The sequence below is a fragment of the Leptodactylus fuscus genome, chromosome 11, assembly GCF_031893055.1.
Source record: "Leptodactylus fuscus isolate aLepFus1 chromosome 11, aLepFus1.hap2, whole genome shotgun sequence".
Classification (NCBI taxonomy): Eukaryota; Metazoa; Chordata; class Amphibia; order Anura; family Leptodactylidae; genus Leptodactylus; species Leptodactylus fuscus.
Genome location: NC_134275.1, coordinates 79091765 through 79114642, shown reverse-complemented (window position 1 = coordinate 79114642; position 22878 = coordinate 79091765). Strand labels below are relative to the sequence as shown.

Sequence of the window (22878 nt, the reverse complement as noted above, 5' to 3'; positions counted from 1 at the left end):
CCTGCAGTCCTGTCAGATAATCCTCGTTGTCCCCCAGATAATGATTACAAGCACAAACTCTTTGGTAATATCTTCATTTATTTTGCTTGCAATGAAAAAACACAAAAGAGAATGAAAAAAAAGTCACATCATTGATCATTTTACAGAAAACTCCAAAACTGGTGCGGACAGAAGTATTGGCGCCCTCAGCCTAATACTTGGTAGCACAACCGCTTCCGCTAACCAGCAATGAGTTTCTTACAAGGCTCTGCTGGAATCTTAGACCATTCTTCTTTGGCTGCTGCTCCAGGTCCCCCCTGAGATGAGAAGGGGGCCTTCTCCAAACTGCCACAAGAGATCTCTCCCCCTCCCCCACAGGTGTTCTATGGGATTCAGGGCTGGACTCATTGCTGCCACTTTACAAGTCTCCAGGGCTTTCTCTCACCACCATTTTCTAGTGCTGACCTGAAGTGTGTTTTGGGTCATTGTCCTACTGGAAGACCCATGACCTCTGAGGGGGCGTCTTTTGATCGGCCGCCTCAGGCAGCAGAGAGGCTAGGTTCACCACTGCCCAGACCCATCATCTTTTCATCCAGAGCTCCCCCCATACACAGTGTCATCCAGAGCTCCCCCCATACACAGTGTCATCCAGAGCTCCCCCCCATACACAGTGTCATCCAGAGCTCCCCCCCATACACAGTGTCATCCAGAGCTCCCCCCCATACACAGTGTCATCCAGAGCTCCCCCCCATACACAGTGTCATCCAGAGCTCCCCCCCATACACAGTGTCATCCAGAGCTCCCCCCCATACACAGTGTCATCCAGCGCTCCCCCCATACACAGTGTCATGCAGAGCTCCCCCCATACACAGTGTCATACAGAGAGCCCCCCATACACAGTGTCATACAGAGAGCCCCCCATACACAGTGTCATACAGAGAGCCCCCCATACACAGTGTCATCCAGAGCTCCCCCCCACACACAGTGTCATACAGAGCTCCCCCCCATACACAGTGTCATACAGAGCTCCCCCCCATACAGTGTCATACAGAGCTCCCCCCCATACACAGTGTCATACAGAGCTCCCCCCCATACACAGTGTCATACAGAGCTCCCCCCATAGTGTCATCCAGAGCTCCCCCCCATACACAGTGTCATACAGAGAGCCCCCCATACACAGTGTCATCCAGAGCTCCCCCCCATACACAGTGTCATACAGAGATCCCCCCCATACACAGTGTCATACAGAGCTCCCCCCCATACACAGTGTCATACAGAGAGCCCCCCATACACAGTGTCATACAGAGCTCCCCCCCATACACAGTGTCATACAGAGCTCCCCCCCATACACAGTGTCATACAGAGCTCCCCCCATACACAGTGTCATACAGAGAGTCCCCCATACACAGTGTCATCCAGAGCTCCCCCCATACACAGTATCATCCAGAGCTCCCCCCGATGCAGAGTTCCTATTTCCCATTAATACACATATTCACAGTAATCTCCTCAAGCCAACATTCCTCAGCTAATAGGCGATCAGGCATAAAAGCTATAACGAGTGCAGGCAGCGAGTCACCACCATACAGTCCTGCCAACCATCAGGAAGCCACCCACGTTCCATACACAGGTCGCAAATTCACTTCCGCCAGTCATTTGCGTCATGACGTCCTTGCGTGGCCACACTGCTCCCCCATCGCGTTTTGCTTTTCTTTTTTGCCAAAGAATGTTTCGTCACCAGAGGACAAAGTTCCTGAGTCACGTGGTAGTTTGCGGCGGCCATTTTGCCGTGGATAAAACACTGGGAAACTGTATATAAAACTGATCCATAAAATGGTTTTATTGGAGACATTTTTAACAAGTTTTGTGTTCTGACGTAGGGGTCCGATGTGTCATGTTGCTTCCCCTCTCAGTGACACACTGGCACAGTGCAGCTCCCTGCATCTGAATGGTAACTAACAATGGCTTCTCTTTATACTGACTCTGCATAGTGTCTGCTGACGTCACTGGGGCTGAGGATATATGTACTGGTATATACTTATATATCATCTATGAGTGCACTGTATATGTGGCCATATAGAATTAGGGGGGGGCATCGTTATACAATTACCCCAAAGATCAGATCCTTTGTACTTTCTATAGATAGAGGGGGGTTGTACGGGGGCCATATTGCTGCACAAACCCCACCGGTCTCTAGAAAAGGGGTCTTCGGTCATCAATTCCAGGGCTGCGAGGAGTTAACATGCAGTAGCGGTTATGTATATGGCCATTATAGACCCGCGGGCAGTTGTGGGGTCCTGGCGCTTGGACACCCACCTATCTAACATTTAAACCCTATAGCTGGAATACCTCTTTCATTCAGGACTCAGACTCTTGTTACCGAAGACGCCCAGACCTCAGATTTTGGATGGGTGTTAATGCCGTACACTGAAAAGTTCTGCAACTCTCTGATGCACTTTGTGTTTCCATCCTCAGCATTGTCCAGATCTCTGATGCAGACCCTTCCTCGTGTCGTATGAGCTGCCGACTTGTACAATGAGTAAACTAGGTAAGCGCAATGCTCATACGGCCAAGAATTGGTGGATCTTGTGGGACTACAAGTGCTAGAATGCCCTGGGAACCTCTGACAGTCTCCATCTATTGTGGAATACAAGTCTTAGGTTGTCCATGATGTCTGTTTCATTAATGTGGGACATTCAGGGGCCCCTGATCTTGCAATCAGCGGGGGATCCCAGTGCTCAGACCCCTTCTTTGGGTCTATCGTATGTATAGGGGATAAGTGTTATTAGTGGGAAAGCCCTTTAAAGGAATTTTCCATATACATTCTTGATACTGATGATCTACAGGATAGGGTATCTGACCGCTGAGGGACACCTGGATCCCGCAAAGATCTGCTGATCCAGTAGCGTCCCCAGTACCAGTGCTATATAGTGGACGGGGCTCAGTTTTGTGCCTATTACTTGAATAGTCACAAAGCTGCTTCAGGCCCTGTCAGGCACTTCTATAGCATACGGCAGCAGATCTGTGCAGGGTCAAGGTGTCTGACACCCACAGATGAAATACTGATCATATCCTGCAGATAGGATGTCAGTATAAAATGCATAAAGGGCCAGAAAACCTCATTAAAGGGATTTTCCTATAATAACACTCGTCCTCTATCCACAGGATAGGTCAAATGTGAGATCTGGCCACTGAGTCGCCACCAATCATATGAACATAGGACCCTGTAAATGAAACATAGGTGCTGATGTATAAACCCCGCTCCATTCACCTCTATAGGACTGACACATATCAGTGGGCGCAGCGTATGATCCGGCCTATAGAGGTGAATGGAGCAGTGCCGGCACCACCACTCCATGAACATGGGGCACTGAATATCCCAGCAGTTGGACCCCCACAGGGCACACACTTACTCCCTTCCCTGTGGATAGGGGATACATGTAGTCAACGGGAAGACCCACGGGACATGTTATGAAGACTTTCTGGGACTTGTAGTGCGAGCGCCACTTATCGCCTTTTTTGTAACCTTTTGACAAACCTTTACCAGTGGCTGCGAATGCGCAAATGAGCAGCTCTCAACTTGTCTTTTGTCTCATAGCTGACATCCGTTCTCTTTGTACCTTGGGTACTGCTGCTGTTATACAGATTGGTGAAGATCCCGTTTGAATACCCAATAGTCGGCCATTTTTTACCACATCCAGTTGATATATGTGATAGGAAATCTGCAAAATAGAGACTGAGATCTATCAAAATAGTACAAAGTGACGGTGGAGCAGCCGTGGCGACCAATCAGATTGCGTCTTTCATCTATAGTAGAGTCCTTGAAAAATAAGAGGTTGCTCGGGGGGATATGAGCAGCTGCTTGGCTTTAATCATTTCCCCCCATTGTACTAATCACATGACTTTCATCTCCAGATCTCTCTTCAGTGGATCCACTGGATCTCCCTCTTTCTATACTGGAAGTCGGCATTGCCGGGAGATTGGAGCTGATCACTGATTCCCCCAACCCTAAAGGCTCCACCTTTCCTTTATCCACGGTAAGTCCAGTATTCACTCACGGGACCCCTAGGAGGAACCTGCCAAATAATCGGCTCCACATACTGAGAGGAAGCTGTCTCCTGTGATGGACACTTCTAAACAACCTGGACCTGGGACCTGCGCTGATAGATTGTAGCAAACTGAACAGGAGAGAGATCTGTGCTGCTAATGGGATGATCTCTCTAGAGATACAAATGTAGCAAATCCTCAGATGTGAGAAAACACAAAGTCTATTAGCAAGTTGTAGAAAGGCCTCTTTTTATCCTGAGTCACACGGCCCTGATCTCTCCACGACTCCCGTCTTTCTGTTCCAGGTTCCTCATGGGTTACCTCCATATGAAGTTGATCTGTCCTTTGAAGTAGTTGATAAATATCTTACTGACCCGGAATGGCTTTCTATCCATGACTTTGATAGAAGCCAAAGGTGAGTGACATCTGCTGAGCCCGGTGACCAATGTCTGTACAATATCAGTATGCATGGATCACCAGTGGTGGAGAGGTGAAGGTTCATTACAGACCAAATATCTTATTATTCTCTCAGGTCTTTTCCTCGAAGTAAAGATGTCAGTTCACTTTATCATATGGAGATCAGCGCCCCACAGACAGAGCTCAGCATGGAACGTAATGCAGCAACGGGGGAACTCCGGGGGATCAGTGAGGTACTATAAGAGCAAGCAATGATGGGACCAGTCAGTTCTTATACTATACTATACATTACAGATCCTGAATTACTTATCCTGTATTATACTCCAGAGCTGCACTCGCTATTCTGCTGGTACAGTCACTGTGTACATACATTACATTACTTATCCTGTATTATACTCCAGAGCTGCGCTCACTATTCTGCTGGTGCAGTCACTGTGTACATACATTACATTACTTATCCTGTATTATACCGCAGAGCTGCGCTCACTATTCTGCTGGTACAGTCACTGTGTACATACATTACATTACTTATCCTGTATTATACTCCAGAGCTGCGCTCACTATTCTGCTGGTGCAGTCACTGTGTACATACATTACATTACTTATCCTGTATTATACTCCGGAGCTGTGCTCACTATTCTGCTGGTGTAGTCACTGTGTACATACATTACATTACTTATCCTGTATTATACTCCAGAGCTGCGCTCACTATTCTGCTGGTACAGTCACTGTGTACATACAGTACATTACTTATCCTGTATTATATACTCCAGAGCTGCGCTCACTATTCTGCTGGTGCAGTCACTGTGTACATACATTACATTACTTATACTGTATTATACTCCAGAGCTGCGCTCACTATTCTGCCGGTGCAGTCACTGTGTACATACATTACATTACTTATCCTGTATTATACTCCAGAGCTGCGCTCACTATTCTGCTGGTACAGTCACTGTGTACATACATTACATTAGTTATCCTGTATTATACCCCAGAGCTGCGCTCACTATTCTGCTGGTACAGTCACTGTGTACATACATTACATTACTTATCCTGTATTATACTCCAGAGCTGCGCTCACTATTCTGCTGGTACAGTCACTGTGTACATACATTACATTACTTATCCTGTATTATACTCCAGAGCTGTGCTCACTATTCTGCTGGTACAGTCACTGTGTACATACATTACATTACTTATCCTGTATTATACTCCAGAGCTGCGCTCGCTATTCTGCTGGTGCAGTCACTGTGTACATACATTACATTACTTATCTTGTATTATACTCCAGAGCTGCGCTCACTATTCTGCTAGTGCAGTCACTGTGTACATACATTACATTACTTATCCTGTATTATACTCCAGAGCTGTGCTCACTATTCTGCTGGTACAGTCACTGTGTACATACATTACATTACTTATCCTGTATTATACTCCAGAGCTGCGCTCGCTATTCTGCTGGTGCAGTCACTGTGTACATACATTACATTACTTATCCTGTATTATACTCCAGAGCTGCGCTCACTATTCTGCTGGTACAGTCACTGTGTACATACATTACATTACTTATCCTGTATTATACTCCAGAGCTGCGCTCACTATTCTGCCGGTGCAGTCACTGTGTACATACATTACATTACTTATCCTGTATTATACTCCAGAGCTGCGCTCACTATTCTGCTGGTACAGTCACTGTGTACATACAGTACATTACTTATCCTGTATTATATACTCCAGAGCTGCGCTCACTATTCTGCTGGTGCAGTCACTGTGTACATACATTACATTACTTATCCTGTATTATACTCCAGAGCTGCGCTCACTATTCTGCCGGTGCAGTCACTGTGTACATACATTACATTACTTATCCTGTATTATACTCCAGAGCTGCGCTCACTATTCTGCTGGTACAGTCACTGTGTACATACATTACATTAGTTATCCTGTATTATACCCCAGAGCTGCGCTCACTATTCTGCTGGTGCAGTCACTGTGTACATACATTACATTACTTATCCTGTATTATACTCCAGAGCTGCGCTCACTATTCTGCTGGTACAGTCACTGTGTACATACATTACATTACTTATCCTGTATTATACTCCAGAGCTGTGCTCACTATTCTGCTGGTACAGTCACTGTGTACATACATTACATTACTTATCCTGTATTATACCCCTGAGCTGCGCTCACTATTCTGCTGGTACAGTCACTGTGTACATACATTACATTACTTATCCTGTATTATACTCCAGAGCTGCGCTCACTATTCTGCTGGTACAGTCACTGTGTACATACATTACATTACTTATCCTGTATTATACTCCAGAGCTGCGCTCACTATTCTGCCGGTGCAGTCACTGTGTACATACATTACATTACTTATCCTGTATTATACTCCAGAGCTGCGCTCACTATTCTGCTGGTACAGTCACTGTGTACATACAGTACATTACTTATCCTGTATTATATACTCCAGAGCTGCGCTCACTATTCTGCTGGTGCAGTCACTGTGTACATACATTACATTACTTATCCTGTATTATACTCCAGAGCTGCGCTCACTATTCTGCCGGTGCAGTCACTGTGTACTTACATTACATTACTTATCCTGTATTATACTCCAGAGCTGCGCTCACTATTCTGCTGGTACAGTCACTGTGTACATACATTACATTAGTTATCCTGTATTATACCCCAGAGCTGCGCTCACTATTCTGCTGGTACAGTCACTGTGTACATACATTACATTACTTATCCTGTATTATACTCCAGAGCTGCGCTCACTATTCTGCTGGTACAGTCACTGTGTACATACATTACATTACTTATCCTGTATTATACTCCAGAGCTGTGCTCACTATTCTGCTGGTACAGTCACTGTGTACATACATTACATTACTTATCCTGTATTATACCCCTGAGCTGCGCTCACTATTCTGCTGGTACAGTCACTGTGTACATACATTACATTACTTATCCTGTATTATACTCCAGAGCTGCGCTCACTATTCTGCTGGTACAGTCACTGTGTACATACATTACATTAGTTATCCTGTATTATACTCCAGAGCTGCGCTCACTATTCTGCTGGTACAGTCACTGTGTACATACATTACATTACTTATCCTGTATTATACTCCAGAGCTGCGCTCACTATTCTGCCGGTGCAGTCACTGTGTACATACATTACATTACTTATCCTGTATTATACTCCAGAGCTGCGCTCACTATTCTGCTGGTACAGTCACTGTGTACATACAGTACATTACTTATCCTGTATTATATACTCCAGAGCTGCGCTCACTATTCTGCTGGTGCAGTCACTGTGTACATACATTACATTACTTATCCTGTATTATACTCCAGAGCTGCGCTCACTATTCTGCCGGTGCAGTCACTGTGTACATACATTACATTACTTATCCTGTATTATACTCCAGAGCTGCGCTCACTATTCTGCTGGTACAGTCACTGTGTACATACATTACATTAGTTATCCTGTATTATACCCCAGAGCTGCGCTCACTATTCTGCTGGTACAGTCACTGTGTACATACATTACATTACTTATCCTGTATTATACTCCAGAGCTGCGCTCACTATTCTGCTGGTACAGTCACTGTGTACATACATTACATTACTTATCCTGTATTATACTCCAGAGCTGTGCTCACTATTCTGCTGGTACAGTCACTGTGTACATACATTACATTACTTATCCTGTATTATACCCCTGAGCTGCGCTCACTATTCTGCTGGTACAGTCACTGTGTACATACATTACATTACTTATCCTGTATTATACTCCAGAGCTGCGCTCACTATTCTGCTGGTACAGTCACTGTGTACATACATTACATTACTTATCCTGTATTATACTCCAGAGCTGCGCTCACTATTCTGCCGGTGCAGTCACTGTGTACATACATTACATTACTTATCCTGTATTATACTCCAGAGCTGCGCTCACTATTCTGCTGGTACAGTCACTGTGTACATACAGTACATTACTTATCCTGTATTATATACTCCAGAGCTGCGCTCACTATTCTGCTGGTGCAGTCACTGTGTACATACATTACATTACTTATCCTGTATTATACTCCAGAGCTGCGCTCACTATTCTGCCGGTGCAGTCACTGTGTACTTACATTACATTACTTATCCTGTATTATACTCCAGAGCTGCGCTCACTATTCTGCTGGTACAGTCACTGTGTACATACATTACATTAGTTATCCTGTATTATACCCCAGAGCTGCGCTCACTATTCTGCTGGTACAGTCACTGTGTACATACATTACATTACTTATCCTGTATTATACTCCAGAGCTGCGCTCACTATTCTGCTGGTACAGTCACTGTGTACATACATTACATTACTTATCCTGTATTATACTCCAGAGCTGCGCTCACTATTTTGGTTGCCACTCAATACAGTAGTACAGTAGTAGTCACCTTAACATCTTAGCTTCTGTAGTAGAAGGTGGGAACTATAAATTCAAATATTGGAAGATTTCAGCTCTGAAGCCAAATGGCTTGTGACTTTAGCTCCATAGTACAATACAGGATGTAACTCTGATGAATCTTCGCATGTTACTGAGCTTACTATATATTTATATGACGGATTGTTCTCTCCTAAATCCGTCCCTCACCCCTCGCTTTTTTAGGTCACCATCGGACACAGTGGCCTCTCTGCCCAGAACTCGCTCTCCCTCCGCCGCCCCCCGGGGCCCCCCTCACAGTCCGTTAAGGGCAGCACCTCCAACTTTCCTTTCTGGCCTGGTAAGTGATGAAACACCATACCCCTGCCTTCTACATGTAGGTACGTTTTACCATTTTGCTGATTGTTCTCCTCACACCATCTCTCTGTTTCTTAGGAGGGATGGATGAACCCACCCTGGAACAGATCAAGGCGGCCGGGGATGAGGAGGAGGCGCTGGATTTTGAGAAAGGTGCAGCCTCTTGCCTGTCTTCTCCCTATTTATTTTGAAGTGGTCGGCCATTTATTTTCCCACTAGGAGTCAGCGCGCTCCTGACAATGATCGGATTCAATTGGTGATGAAAATATCAATCTATTGCTCCCTGTTATCAGCCAGTCAAGGCGGAGAGAGGCCGGAGCCCTGTCAGATGTCCATTGCAGAGACTGAAAACCTGCACAGAACTAATAGCACTCGCTGAGGGTTTGTTACAATTGTATCCAGTGTAGTCAGTCATCTGTGAGCTAAGGATCCTGCCCTGCACTGATACATTGTAACAAACTACCAGGACAGGAGACAGATTCGGCTACTTTTGTATCTGTGTGTTCAAATCAATGAACTGCCCATGTAATGCAGGGACATGATGGGTCCACCAGAGACCCTTTTTAGGATAATTGGGACGTCCTGTAATCACTTTGAGAAGGGGTTTTGACCAAAAAATTGGATTTCTGGCGATTTTCTAAAAAACGTTAAGTTGTGCGTTACTTGTACGACATTTCTAGAGAATTTTCAGGGCGAGGAGAGTGATGGATATTTGTCTCTTCCAGATTTACTAAGCGTCCCCCCTGGGTGGAAACATGGAATGAACTTCAAGCAGCCGGGTAACTATCAACTTTTATTGCTGCATTATATTGCACAAAGGCATTTCCCCTATTAAAGGGATTTTCTGGCCCCACACTGATTTTTTCATACTGATGACCTGTGCACAGGATAGGTCGTCAATATGTCATTTGTCGGGGTCAGACACCCAGACCCCGCATAGATCAGCTGTTGCAGCAGCCTCTGAGTGTTGGAAGCTGCTGCAGGGGACAAGGAGCGCTGCAGCATCGCTATATACATGTGATAGGAGCGGCTCAGCAGCCCCGTCCGCTGCATAGTGGTGGTTCTGGTGAATTGCTGCTCCAGTCCTATCTCTTGTCACTGCGGCCCATCCACTAGCAGCTTTAGGCACCTGGAGGCTGCTAGAAAAGCTGATCTGTGCGGGTGTGAGACCCCAACTTATCCTGTGGATAGGTCATCTCTTTAAGTCTGGAAAATCTCTTTAATAGCCTTTCCCATAGACCGTCCTTAATCTATAAGATGCAATTCACTGCTGCAGATGGGTCACGTCATCCGGGGATCCTCCCCTTTGCAAGTTTGCTGGGATCTCTGGAAGATTTCGCTTTGGGAGATTCCAGTGAGGATGAGGAAGATGGAAAAGCCAAAGAGAAGGAGAAGGGAACAAAGACAGAAAGTCTGCCGAGGAGCAACAGCCTGGAAGAACTGGGAGTGGAGGTAACAAGAGGATCATGGGAAAAAGTCTGCCCCGGGGTCCTTGTATAGTATCAGTACACATCGTACTTTATTATGCCACAGTTACGATGTCTTGTACTTCAGAGCAGCATTCATAATTCTGAATGGTTTGCCTTTTGTACACTACGTATCTCACAATGCACTACAGCAGAAACAGGCTGACTGTTCTTTATGGGGATCACTGCCAGCGCTTCTTACCACCCTAATTGTCTCTCTCAGACGGTCTCCAGTGCGGCGCCTCCGGCCCTACCGACCCCAGAAGAAGCCCCCCAGGAACAATGGGCCGTCCCTCTGGACAGTAATTCCCCTGTGGATGATTTCTATAAGCGTATCCCAGAGCTGGCCTTTAAGGTAGGATATCGATGTGTTATATATTGTGGTGAGTGATTGTAGAGCGGCCTGTTCCAGAACGTTTCAGTGTACGGGAGTTAAAGGCGTTTTCCAGGATGATGGTATTGATCGCTTAGGATGTGTGACATCACCCGGGATCCGCGTAGATCAGCTGATTGAAGAGGTTTTGACTCTCTGACACACATTGATACCAAACACAGCGCCGCACATTGTATAGTGGCTGTGCTTGGTATTGCAGCTCAGGTCATGTGACTTTAGGCTGAATTTCTACCTACCACCTTTACTATGGTACAATGTCATTGTCCTTGCAGCATCCATTTGAGCTGGACACCTTCCAGAAGAAGGCTGTGCAGTGCCTGGAGGCGGGTTCCTCGGTCTTTGTCGCCGCTCACACGTCTGCTGGGAAGACGGTGGTGGCCGAATACGCAATAGCGTTGTCTCTCAAGCACATGACCAGGTGAGTGCAGACATCTAAGAGACACGAAAAGTAGCAGCAGAGCTCAGTGAGTAGTAGGGGTATGTCTATGTATATACCATGCAGACCTCTAGGAGTGACCCTGGGGTGTCCATACTGCCCCTTCTATAGTCTGTAACTGCTGACCTCTTCTTCCTTAGAACTGTATACACTTCTCCCATCAAGGCCTTGTCCAATCAGAAATTCAGAGATTTCAAGATCACATTCGGAGACGTCGGTCTGATCACTGGAGACGTCCAGCTCTACACCGGGGCATCGTGTCTTATCATGACCACCGAGATCTTAAGGTATATCAGTTTATAAGGTCCCATAGTGGGTCTGGCCACCATACGGTACTTCAGTTTTTGACTTGTAACTCCTCCATCCGTGAAGTTTGCAGAATTCTGATTGCAGCTGTGGAGTATACACTGATAAGTAATGAAGTGTATTTGCAGAATTCCAGGCCTTTGCATGATGCGGAGCTCTATATTGATAATGATGGACGTATATATATATATATATATTTATATCCATATGCGAGGTTTTATTTCTCCCCTCATCCTCCCAGGTCAATGCTGTACAATGGCTCTGATGTCATCCGGGACTTGGAGTGGGTCATCTTTGATGAGGTTCATTATATTAATGACGTTGAGGTAAGTGATTATCAATCCTCATCATATTGAGGTAAGTGCCCCTCACATCCTTATTAACCCTATATGTCTATTCCCTCCCAGCGCGGTGTCGTATGGGAAGAGGTTCTTATAATGCTGCCGGAACATGTGAACATCATCCTTCTGAGCGCCACCGTCCCCAACACCGTGGAGTTTGCAGACTGGATTGGGTGAGTCTGTTTTTTGGTTGCACGCACTAGTTTACATATAAGCCTGTGTGATAATATGATATATGGCCATACATTAGAATTGCAGAAGGATCCTATCATTATATAGGGGGTGTCCAGGCAAATTGGAAATCCCTGGGTGGGCTAAAGTAAAAGATAGAAAGGGTTACTCATCTAGCCCTGTCCTCTAATTCAGTGTCAGGTCCCCTGTTCATGGCCGCGCTAGCTGGAACGGAAGCAAAGCCGCTCCATTGTCCACTGCAGCCAATCCCTGGCCTCAGCTGGTGATGTAATAGTGGTGACATCACTGGTACCCAACATGTGAGTGCTGGCATGAAATTGAACAGGGGACCAATTTTGGAAATGAGGAGTGGGTGAGTGTTCCTTCTTTTATTTTAGCCAACCACCGACCCTCTCCAGGTTTTCCTGGAGAACCCCTTTAAAGGGATCCTATCATTAAAACTCAATTTTTTGTCCCTAACACGTAGGAATAGCTTTAAGAAAGTCTATTCTTCTCCTACCTTTAGATGTCTTCTCCGCGCCGCCTTTCGATATAAATCCCGGTTTTCTTCAGTATGCAAATGAGTTCTCTCACAGCACTGAGGGCGGGCCCCAGTGCTCAACCAGTACTGTGGGCGTCCCCAATACTGCGAGAGAACTCTCCAGCGCCGCCTTCATCTTCTTCAGGAACGGCCTCTCTGTGCGTCTTCTTCCGGTGCTGGCTTCAAACTTCTAAGCCTCGGGCAGCCGACTGCGCATGCCCACGGACCACAAGAAAATGGCCGCTTACAATACAGTGAAAGCAGCCATTTTCTTGTGGCCGGCGGGCATGCGTAGTCGGCTTTGCCCAAGGCCTAGAAGTTTGAACCCATCTCCGGAAGAAGACGCGAAGAGAGGCCGTTCCTGAAGAAGATGGAGGCGGCGCTGGAGAGTTCTCTTGCAGCATTGGGGACGCCCCCAGTGCTGCGAGAGAACTCATTTGCATACCGATGAAAACCAGGATTTCTACAGAACAGCGGCGTGGAGAAGACATCGAAAGGTAGGAGACGAATAGCCTTTCGTAAGGCTACGCCTACGTGTTAAGGACAAAAAATTGAGTTTTAATGATAGGATCCCTTTAAGCTGGTCACAGGGGGTTCCTGAGCCGGGACCCGCAGAAATCAGATGTAATCTACACAAGAACCTGGCAGCCAATGTTCAGTTCCCCTGCGGCTCCACCACAGGGCAATCAATGGGCTGTCACTGGAACATGAACAGAGCTGGGCCGGTCTATATGCAGTGTACAGAGCGGTGTATGTCCAGTGAGCTCGGCTCTGTACACTGGACTAATTGCCCTGGCCATGACCGTGTCTGACCCCTGCAAGTCTGATGTTTGTGATCTCTCCAATGGATAGTTCATTCAAGTCCTGGAAAACCCTATAATGTGCTGCATGAAAAATACTGATTATTTGTCTCAATTTAAGAAATTTTAAGATTTTATTAATAGTATTGTACAATTTATTTTAACCTCTGACAGGAGGATTAAGAGGAGGAACATTTACGTTATCAGTACGACCAAGAGGCCGGTCCCATTGGAGCATTATCTGTACACGGGAAACAGTCAGAAGACACAGAATCAATTCTTTCTGCTGCTTGATGCTACTGGAAACTTCCAGACCAAAGGGTAAGGTCCAGCCCCACTGTCCAGGGTAGAGTCCCTCCAACAATGCCCAGGGTACGATCCTCTCCCACTGCCTAGGGTAAGCTGCATAGGCCATATAAGGATAGGCCATAAATACATGACCAATAGGTGGCCAACACCTGGTCCCTGGACCAATCCTCTGTACAGAGTTACTTCCGGTCATTCACCACATCCACATCCACCACTAGGGGGAGCTTTAAAGCCAAGTGAAGACAGAGCTTCTATTAAACTCAATGATAAATCTGTTTCTTGTACCGCACTCCATTGAGTACAGGCTGCCATAATGGCGGTTGTATACACTGCCGACACCTCCAGGGCGGGGTTTTATTTACCAGTTGCCTTAGGTTGATTATAAGGTTTTCTATTTGGAAATTACCCATAATGCCGTGCCCTAATGTGCATCCTAATAATATCCCCTCTACCTCTCCAGATACTATGCAGCGGTGGAAGCAAAAAAGGAACGATCCTCAAAGTACTCGCAGACATTTGGAGCCAGACACCCCCATGGAGGCGGAGCCGGACACGTAAGCGACAATCAGTGGGTCTAAGATCGGTGTCATGATATATCTTTATGGTGAAGGGTTAATGGTCACCTCTGCCCCTGCAGGATAAGGGCACATGGCTGTCCCTCATTCAGTCTCTGCGGCAGCGGGACGCTCTTCCTGTCGTGGTGTTCACCTTCTCCCGTTCTCGGTGCGAGCAGAACGCCGGGGCGCTGACCACCGTTGACTTGTGTACGGCGTCGGAGCGAAGCGAAATCCAGACATACTATAACAAGTGCCTAAGCCGGCTGCGTGGAGGCGATCGCCAGCTTCCCCAGGTATGTACTGTCTCCAGCACCTACAGAGGTACTACAACTCCCAGCATGCCTAATGATGTAAGTGTTATATATATATATATGATATTTGCAGGTATTACATATGCTGGAGCTCTTGAAGAGAGGGATCGGGATCCATCACAGCGGCATCCTGCCCATCCTGAAGGAGGTGGTGGAGATGTTATTCAGCCGTGGACTTGTCAAGGTCAGTGGGGACAAGAAGCCAAAATCTGACGTGCTGATCTGAAATTGATTCCTACACTCTTACAGAGGATTTTCAGTCTTAAAGAAGACCCAGTGTCTGTTTTAAGTAAATACAGGCAATTCCAAAAAATTGTAAAAATTGTGGCCCATCTAGTCTTAGAACGTTGCATTAGTCTGTGCCTCTGTTGTTCCTCTTGGAAGTGACAATACATTGTCAAGTGTCCTAATAGACAGTGTCCTAATGCTCAGGGACACATCCCAATTCAAAGGGGCATGCATGGTAAAACCCACTTGTCAATTTATTCATAAATTCTCAGGAGGAGTAACAGAGGGACATTACTGCTGTAGTTATTTGTATGACTTTCTGTGGGGTTTTGCAGGATAATGATTAGAGATGAGCGAACGGTGAAATATTCGAGATTCGATATTCGTTTCAAGTAGAGCCTCAATATTCAACTACACGATCGTATATCGAATCCCATTATAGTCTATGGGAAAAAATGCTCGTTTCAGGGGAAACCACTATTCGACTAATGGAGAGTCACCAAGTCCACGAGTAGCAGGAGGAGAGTGTTTATAGGGGTCATTATAGGGGTCCGTGCACTTTAACTGCACAGCGCTTGCAGTTGCGCTGATAAAAAGTAAGCTTCCCCATAACAGCAATCTGCCAGCTCTCCCGGCTAGCAAGGTCGAGCCTGCGGCAAATCAGCGCTGGTTCTGCAGCAGGCTTGTCCTTGCTAGTCAGGAGAGCTGGCAGCTTGCTGTTATGAGGGAGCTTACTTTTTCTCATAGGAATGCATTGACCAGCATTGATTGGCCAGTGTACAGCATTCGGCCAATCAACGCTGGTTCTGCCAGTGGCTCGTCTGTGAGGAGGCGGGGTCTAAGCTCGGACCACAGCAGTCTTTATTGTGGTCCAATCTTGACTCCGCCTCCTCACAGATGAGCCTCCGGCAGAACCAGCGTTGATTGGCCGAATGCTGTACACTGGCCAATCAATGCTGTTCAGTTCATTCCTATGAGAAAAAGTAAGCTCCCTCGTAACAGCAAGCTGCCAGCTTTCCTGCCTAGCAAGGACGAGCCTGCTGCAGAACCAGCGCTGATTTGTCGCAGGCTATACACTGTATAGCATTCGGCCAATCAACGCTGGCTCTGAATCGAATATTTACTGCAAATAGCGAGTAGTATTCGATCGAGTACGAATATTTTGAATACCATAGTGTTCTATCCAATACCTACTCCGTCAAATACTACTCGCTCATCTCTAATAATGATTTTTTTTCTGTGTTCCTCAGATCCTGTTTGCCACAGAGACATTTGCTATGGGGGTTAACATGCCGGCTCGTACCGTGGTGTTTGACTCAATCAGGAAACACGATGGTACCAACTTCAGAGACCTGACTCCGGGTATGTAACGTCTCTGCTGTGACACGGGGTAATGGAGAGGAGCCTTCGGGTTGTCTTCACTCCTACAGGTGGTGCAGTAACAGCCAATGTTTCCTCATGCAGGAGAATATATACAGATGGCAGGACGGGCCGGGCGGCGAGGGCTGGATACTACCGGAATGGTGATCATATTGTGTAAATCCGATGTCCCCGAGATGAGCGATCTGCACAAGATGATGATGGTGAGGACGGGAAGGTGGAGGAGCAAAGAAGGCCAAGTCATGGCCACTGCGCTGAGAAACAGAGTTCCCTTATAACAAGTAGTCTATAACCTAATTGTGCGCCATTTCTGTCTGTCCAGGGGAAGCCCACCCTGCTGCAGTCCCAGTTCCGCCTCACCTACTCCATGATCCTGAACCTCCTCCGGGTCGAGGCTCTCCGAGTAGAGGACATGATGAAGAGGAGTTTTGCTGAAGCCCGAACCCAGAAAGATAGCAAGGTGAGTTATCGCCTGTAAGTCTCTGTAACCAAAGTATTCCCATCCTTGGATCTCAGCACGGCCGCACTGTGGAGGAAAATCAATCATTTTAAGGATATTTTTGCTGATTAGAAGCTTGTTTGTCAGGGCATGCTGGGAGTTGTAGTTGTACATAACGCCGACTTACATGCTAATAACTGTGTTTATTTTGCAGGCCCATGAACAACGCATAAAGGTCCTGACCAAGACGCTGGGCGACATGGGAGACATCGAATGCTCCGGGGATCTTGCAGATCTCTATGACTATTTTGTGACCGTGCAGGAACTCGTCCGCACCAGGGAGATGCTGCAGGTACTATAGTTATATCTAGTAGAGCAGACACCGTGTGGGTCCGTGTACTCCGATGGACATATCAATGTATAAGGAGTAGGAACCCATCAATATGGGAAACCAAAGGAGTGGAGTGTTCTGTCATTGCGCCCTACAGAATGGTAAATATCACTGAGCAGATAGCTTGACGCACATTGTCTTACGTTCTCTACATGTCTTCTTACCTAGAAAAAAGTGGTAGAGTCCATGAATGGCATGAAGTGTCTAAGCGCGGGACGTATCATCATCATCAGCACCGAGTATCACCCCTGGGTGCCGGGTGTCATCCTGCAGGTAGGCCTCAACCGGGATCCTACACAAGACGTAGGAGCTTGTGCAGAGCACCCAACGCATTGTCTTCTGTACCCCAGGTGTCTTCAGACGCCACCAATAGAGTCTATACTACACTGGTGCTGTGTGAGAAGAAGCAAGATGGTAAGACGGCCCCTGCGGAGCGTGGGGAGAAGAACATGGCTCCATGTCCAGATGATCTATTAATGGGCAAAGTCTTCAGGCCGGAGGGTAAGAAGAAGTAAAAAGATTATGGTGTGTGGCTTCACATACTGTATAGCGCTGCACCAGCTCCTGATGTATGGAGCTTGAGTATAAGTATATAGCACTGTGCGCCGCCATCTTGGAGGACTAAGCCCAGATCTTCTGTGGATGTAGGCTTACTCCAGTCCGTCTGTCTCTTCATGTCATCCCAGACAGACTGGATGATGATGAGATCAGGGCTATACCTGTGGCGGCCATATCATTGCTTCCAGGACTCCTCCTCCTCCAAAGGGCAAAGGTCACACCGAATATTGATGGCATTTACATTTCTCTTTTCTTCATTTTGGTAATCGATGATAAACCATTAACCCTTCTATTCGCACTTTGCAGCATTTTTTCCACACCTGCCTATATTTTTTGCACAGTGTTGTATCTCAAGTGACTGAGACAAGTAACTGTGGTCGTATTAATGGAGCTGCTTCCTCTCTAGGACCATGTGACTACAAGCTGCTTAAACTCCGCTCCTCAGAAATCCTTATGATCACCGGTAAGACGTTGAGGGTCCATGCCGATAAGGTTCTCGATGACGTTGCCAGGAGCCAAACCCCCCGCTTCAGGTAACTCAGCTAGACGACTATGAAATAAAAATCTCTCCACTCCGTGGCCGTCTCTTAGTGATTGACCAAAATGATTTTTTCTTCCAATCACAGAAATGACCCCCCAGGCCCGGCAGTGTCCGGTGTGACGCAGGAGCTGTCTCGGCTGGCGGACCTGCCCCCGGGATCACTGACATCGCTCTGCCCCGTCAATGATCTGCAGCTGAAGGAGCTGGAGGTGGTGGAGGGGGTCAGCAGAATGAAGAGACTGGAAGGAGCCTTGAGAGGCTTCAGCAGCCCCAACAGCCCTCGATTCACGTCCCAGGTGATGTCATCACTGACTGTATACACCGTATCAACTCCTTGCCTCCTCTATTACTCCTATGCTTCATGGTTATATTGTCCTTATAGTATCTCCGTATGGAGCAGAGATCGCAGGTGATGGACGAGCTGGATCGTCTCCGCTTCCTGACCTCTGACCAGTCATTGAGCCTCCTACCTGAGTACCAGCAAAGGATCGATGTAAGTCAAATGGAGATGACTGCGGAGGGGTCAGCAGGTCCTGTCCTGTGCCAGACGTTGTGGTTGACTCTTTGCTTGTTCTCGCCTCCTTCCTCCTGTGATGTCAGGTCCTGCGCACACTGCAGTACATAGATGATGGCGGAGCCGTGCAGCTGAAGGGTCGCGTGGCTTGTGAAGTTAGCAGTCATGAATTGTTGGTTACGGAGCTGGTACTGGATGGAGCGCTGTCTCCTCTCAACCCCGAGGAAATCGCTGCTCTACTCTCCTGCCTCGTCTTCCAGCATAAAACACAGTGTGAACCACGACTGACAGATACATTAAAAGAAGTAAGAACACAACTGACGTATATACAACAATAGTATAATGAAAACATAGCACGTAAGAGTCAAGAAAAACTATCCAGCAACATACATATGACTCTAAATCAATAGCCCAATCATGTCAGACATGTCCTGACCAGAAAATATAGAATAGTATATACAACAAACCTGCATCATTGTCTGCGAGTTACCAATAATGTTCACTGTCCATCAGATTATTATATGTACAAGAATATAACTACTATAATACTGCTCCTATGTACAAGAATATAACTACTATAATACTGCTCCTATGTACAAGAATATAACTACTATAATACTACTCCTATGTACAAGAATATAACTACTATAATACTGCTCCTATGTACAAGAATATAACTACTATAATACTACTCCTATGTGCAAGAATATAACTACTATAATACTACTCCTATGTACAAGAATATAACTACTATAATACTACCTCCTATGTACAAGAATATAACTACTATAATACTGCTCCTATGTACAAGAATATAACTACTATAATACTACTCCTATGTACAAGAATATAACTACTATAATACTACTCCTATGTACAAGAATATAACTACTATAATACTACCTCCTATGTACAAGAATATAACTACTATAATACTACTCCTATGTACAAGAATATAACTACTATAATACTACTCCTATGTACAAGAATATAACTACTATAATACTACTCCTATGTACAAGAATATAACTACTGTAATACTGCTCCTATGTACAAGAATATAACTACTATAATACTACTCCTATGTACAAGAATATAACTACTATAATACTGCTCCTATGTACAAGAATATAACTACTATAATACTACTCCTATGTACAAGAATATTACTACTATAATACTACTCCTATGTACAAGAATATAACTACTATAATACTGCTCCTATGTACAAGAATATAACTACTATAATACTACTCCTATGTACAAGAATATAACTACTATAATACTACTCCTATGTACAAGAATATAACTACTGTAATACTGCTCCTATGTACAAGAATATAACTACTATAATACTACTCCTATGTACAAGAATATAACTACTATAATGCTACCTCCTATGTACAAGAATATAACTACTATAATACTGCTCCTATGTACAAGAATATAACTACTATAATACTACTCCTATGTACAAGAATATAACTACTATAATACTACTCCTATGTACAAGAATATAACTACTGTAATACTGCTCCTATGTACAAGAATATAACTACTATAATACTACTCCTATGTACAAGAATATAACTACTATAATACTGCTCCTATGTACAAGAATATAACTACTATAATACTACTCCTATGTACAAGAATATTACTACTATAATACTACTCCTATGTACAAGAATATAACTACTATAATACTGCTCCTATGTACAAGAATATAACTACTATAATACTACTCCTATGTACAAGAATATAACTACTATAATACTACTCCTATGTACAAGAATATAACTACTGTAATACTGCTCCTATGTACAAGAATATAACTACTATAATACTACTCCTATGTACAAGAATATAACTACTATAATGCTACCTCCTATGTACAAGAATATAACTACTATAATACTGCTCCTATGTACAAGAATATAACTACTATAATACTACTCCTATGTACAGGAATATAACTACTATAATACTGCTCCTATGTACAAGAATATAACTACTATAATACTACCTCCTATGTACAAGAATATATCTATTATAATACTGCTCCTATGTACAAGAATATAACTACTATAATACTACTCCTATGTACAGGAATATAACTACTATAATACTACCTCCTATGTACAAGAATATAACTACTATAATACTGCCCCTATGTACAGGAATATAACTACTATAATACTGCTCCTATGTACAAGAATATAACTACTATAATACTGCTCCTATGTACAGGAATATAACTACTATAATACTGCTCCTATGTACAAGAATATAACTACTATAATACTGCTCCTATGTACAAGAATATAACTACTATAATACTACTAGTCCGTCTCTGATCTTACCCTCAGGGTGTGAAGAAGGTGAAGGAGTTGGCAGAACGGTTGGCGCTGATTCAGAGGGAGTGCGGACTACGGGAATCTGTAGAGGATTTTGTTGCGCAGTACAAGTTTGGTCTGACGGAGGTCGTGTATGAATGGGCTCGTGGCATGGTAATGATCCCCTCCCCTATATACCAGCAGCATTGTATATACAGTATATATATATTACAATACAGTCTGCTCCTCCTGTATATATATACTGTATATGTGTGTGTATAGATATATAATCATATACTGAAAAGTTCTGCAATGTTTTAATATAAGTGTCTTCATTTGAAAGCTCTCTTCTTGCTGTTAGTGAATCTGCAGAGACCTAATACTTTTCACAGCTGAGATTTTGGTACAGTACTTTGCACAGTCGCCTCGGCGCCCCCCGGTCACAGCGCTCGGCTCTACATGTGATATTACAATCTGTTAGATTTCCTCCTCACTTTCTTCTTCTCTATTTCCAGCCCTTCTCTGAGATTATGACACTGACTGACATCCAGGAAGGCCTGATTGTGCGTTGCGTGCAGCGTCTGGATGAAGCCTGCCGGGACGTGCGCTCTGCTGCTCGACTGGTGGGAGATGCCACACTTTGCGCCAAGATGGATGCCGCTTCACAGCTTATCAAGAGGGATATAGTCTTTGCTGCAAGCTTGTACACACAGTGATCTGTCTCTTAGAGGTTAATATTAAACATGGTATTATGGAAGTGAGGAGGGTGGGATTCCTTAAAGAGGAACTCTAGTTCTTTTCATGCTGTCCCACGGATTCTGGCACTGTTGGAATTTTTTCTCTAGCCCCCACCATTCCTGAGCAATCAGTGCTGTTAGTTTTAGTGTCTGATAGACTGATTCTAGACTCTCTAATAACAAGTGGGCGGTGTCTGGCAGGGAGAGGCAAAGGGGCGTGCCTCAGAGCTCCAATCAGGGGCAGGGCTCGGAGCCACGCCCCCCTGCTGCTCCTGCCTGACATCACCCATTTGTTATTAGAGAGTCTAGATAGAATATCCGACACCAAAAGTAACTGCCTGGATTGCTCAGGAATGGTGGGGGCTAGAGAAAAAATTCCAACTGCATTGGAATCAGTGTGTTTTAATATCTTCTGTTTGTCATGCATGTTGTCAGACAGCAGCAGATACAGCAGCTTGTTCTCAGACACCTCCTTCCAGCCCTGCTGGTTTTTGTAGTGCTCTTGTTTCCTAACCCTGCCCCTCTTTTCCTTCTGTGCTGATTTAGGACATGGCCGAGGCTTTCATGGCTGAAGATGAGGTAATACATACATCAGGACTATGTAGGGAACGCCTGACCGGATTTCCACTGATATGACTTCTGTGGTTCAGGGCTGTCGTTTAACCTCTATGAGGTTTTGCCCCCAGGACAGTATTGGGGGAGGCGCCCCCTCTTCTTCAGTTGGACAATGAGATCGGGTGAGAAGCAGAGGCGGTCATATCTGCTAGAGATTATATGGTGACTGCTGGGACTTGTAGTGACCGGCGCTCAGGCCGCTTCAGCCAGGTCCTTATTGCTGTAAATTACAGTAATCCATGAAATAAACCCGTTTGTGGTC

At 45.3% G+C, this 22878-nt stretch overlaps 1 protein-coding gene across 1 annotated transcript; it reads left to right on the top strand.

Moving 5' to 3' along the window:
• Positions 1-1776: 1776 nt before the first annotated feature.
• On the top strand, positions 1777-22878 carry SKIC2 (SKI2 subunit of superkiller complex). The gene is made up of 31 exons (XM_075259786.1): positions 1777-1927; positions 2452-2524; positions 3892-4013; positions 4329-4438; positions 4556-4673; positions 9114-9228; positions 9324-9398; positions 9971-10024; positions 10522-10697; positions 10935-11066; positions 11378-11523; positions 11682-11828; positions 12089-12173; positions 12255-12361; positions 13875-14021; positions 14470-14563; positions 14647-14859; positions 14951-15061; positions 16356-16467; positions 16570-16688; positions 16808-16945; positions 17139-17276; positions 17484-17588; positions 17666-17816; positions 18280-18406; positions 18500-18710; positions 18797-18907; positions 19015-19233; positions 21298-21438; positions 21780-21994; positions 22548-22878. Exons 2-30 carry the CDS (start codon positions 2512-2514, stop codon positions 21978-21980), a joined length of 3738 nt encoding a protein of 1245 aa, XP_075115887.1. The 5' UTR covers positions 1777-1927; positions 2452-2511; the 3' UTR covers positions 21981-21994; positions 22548-22878.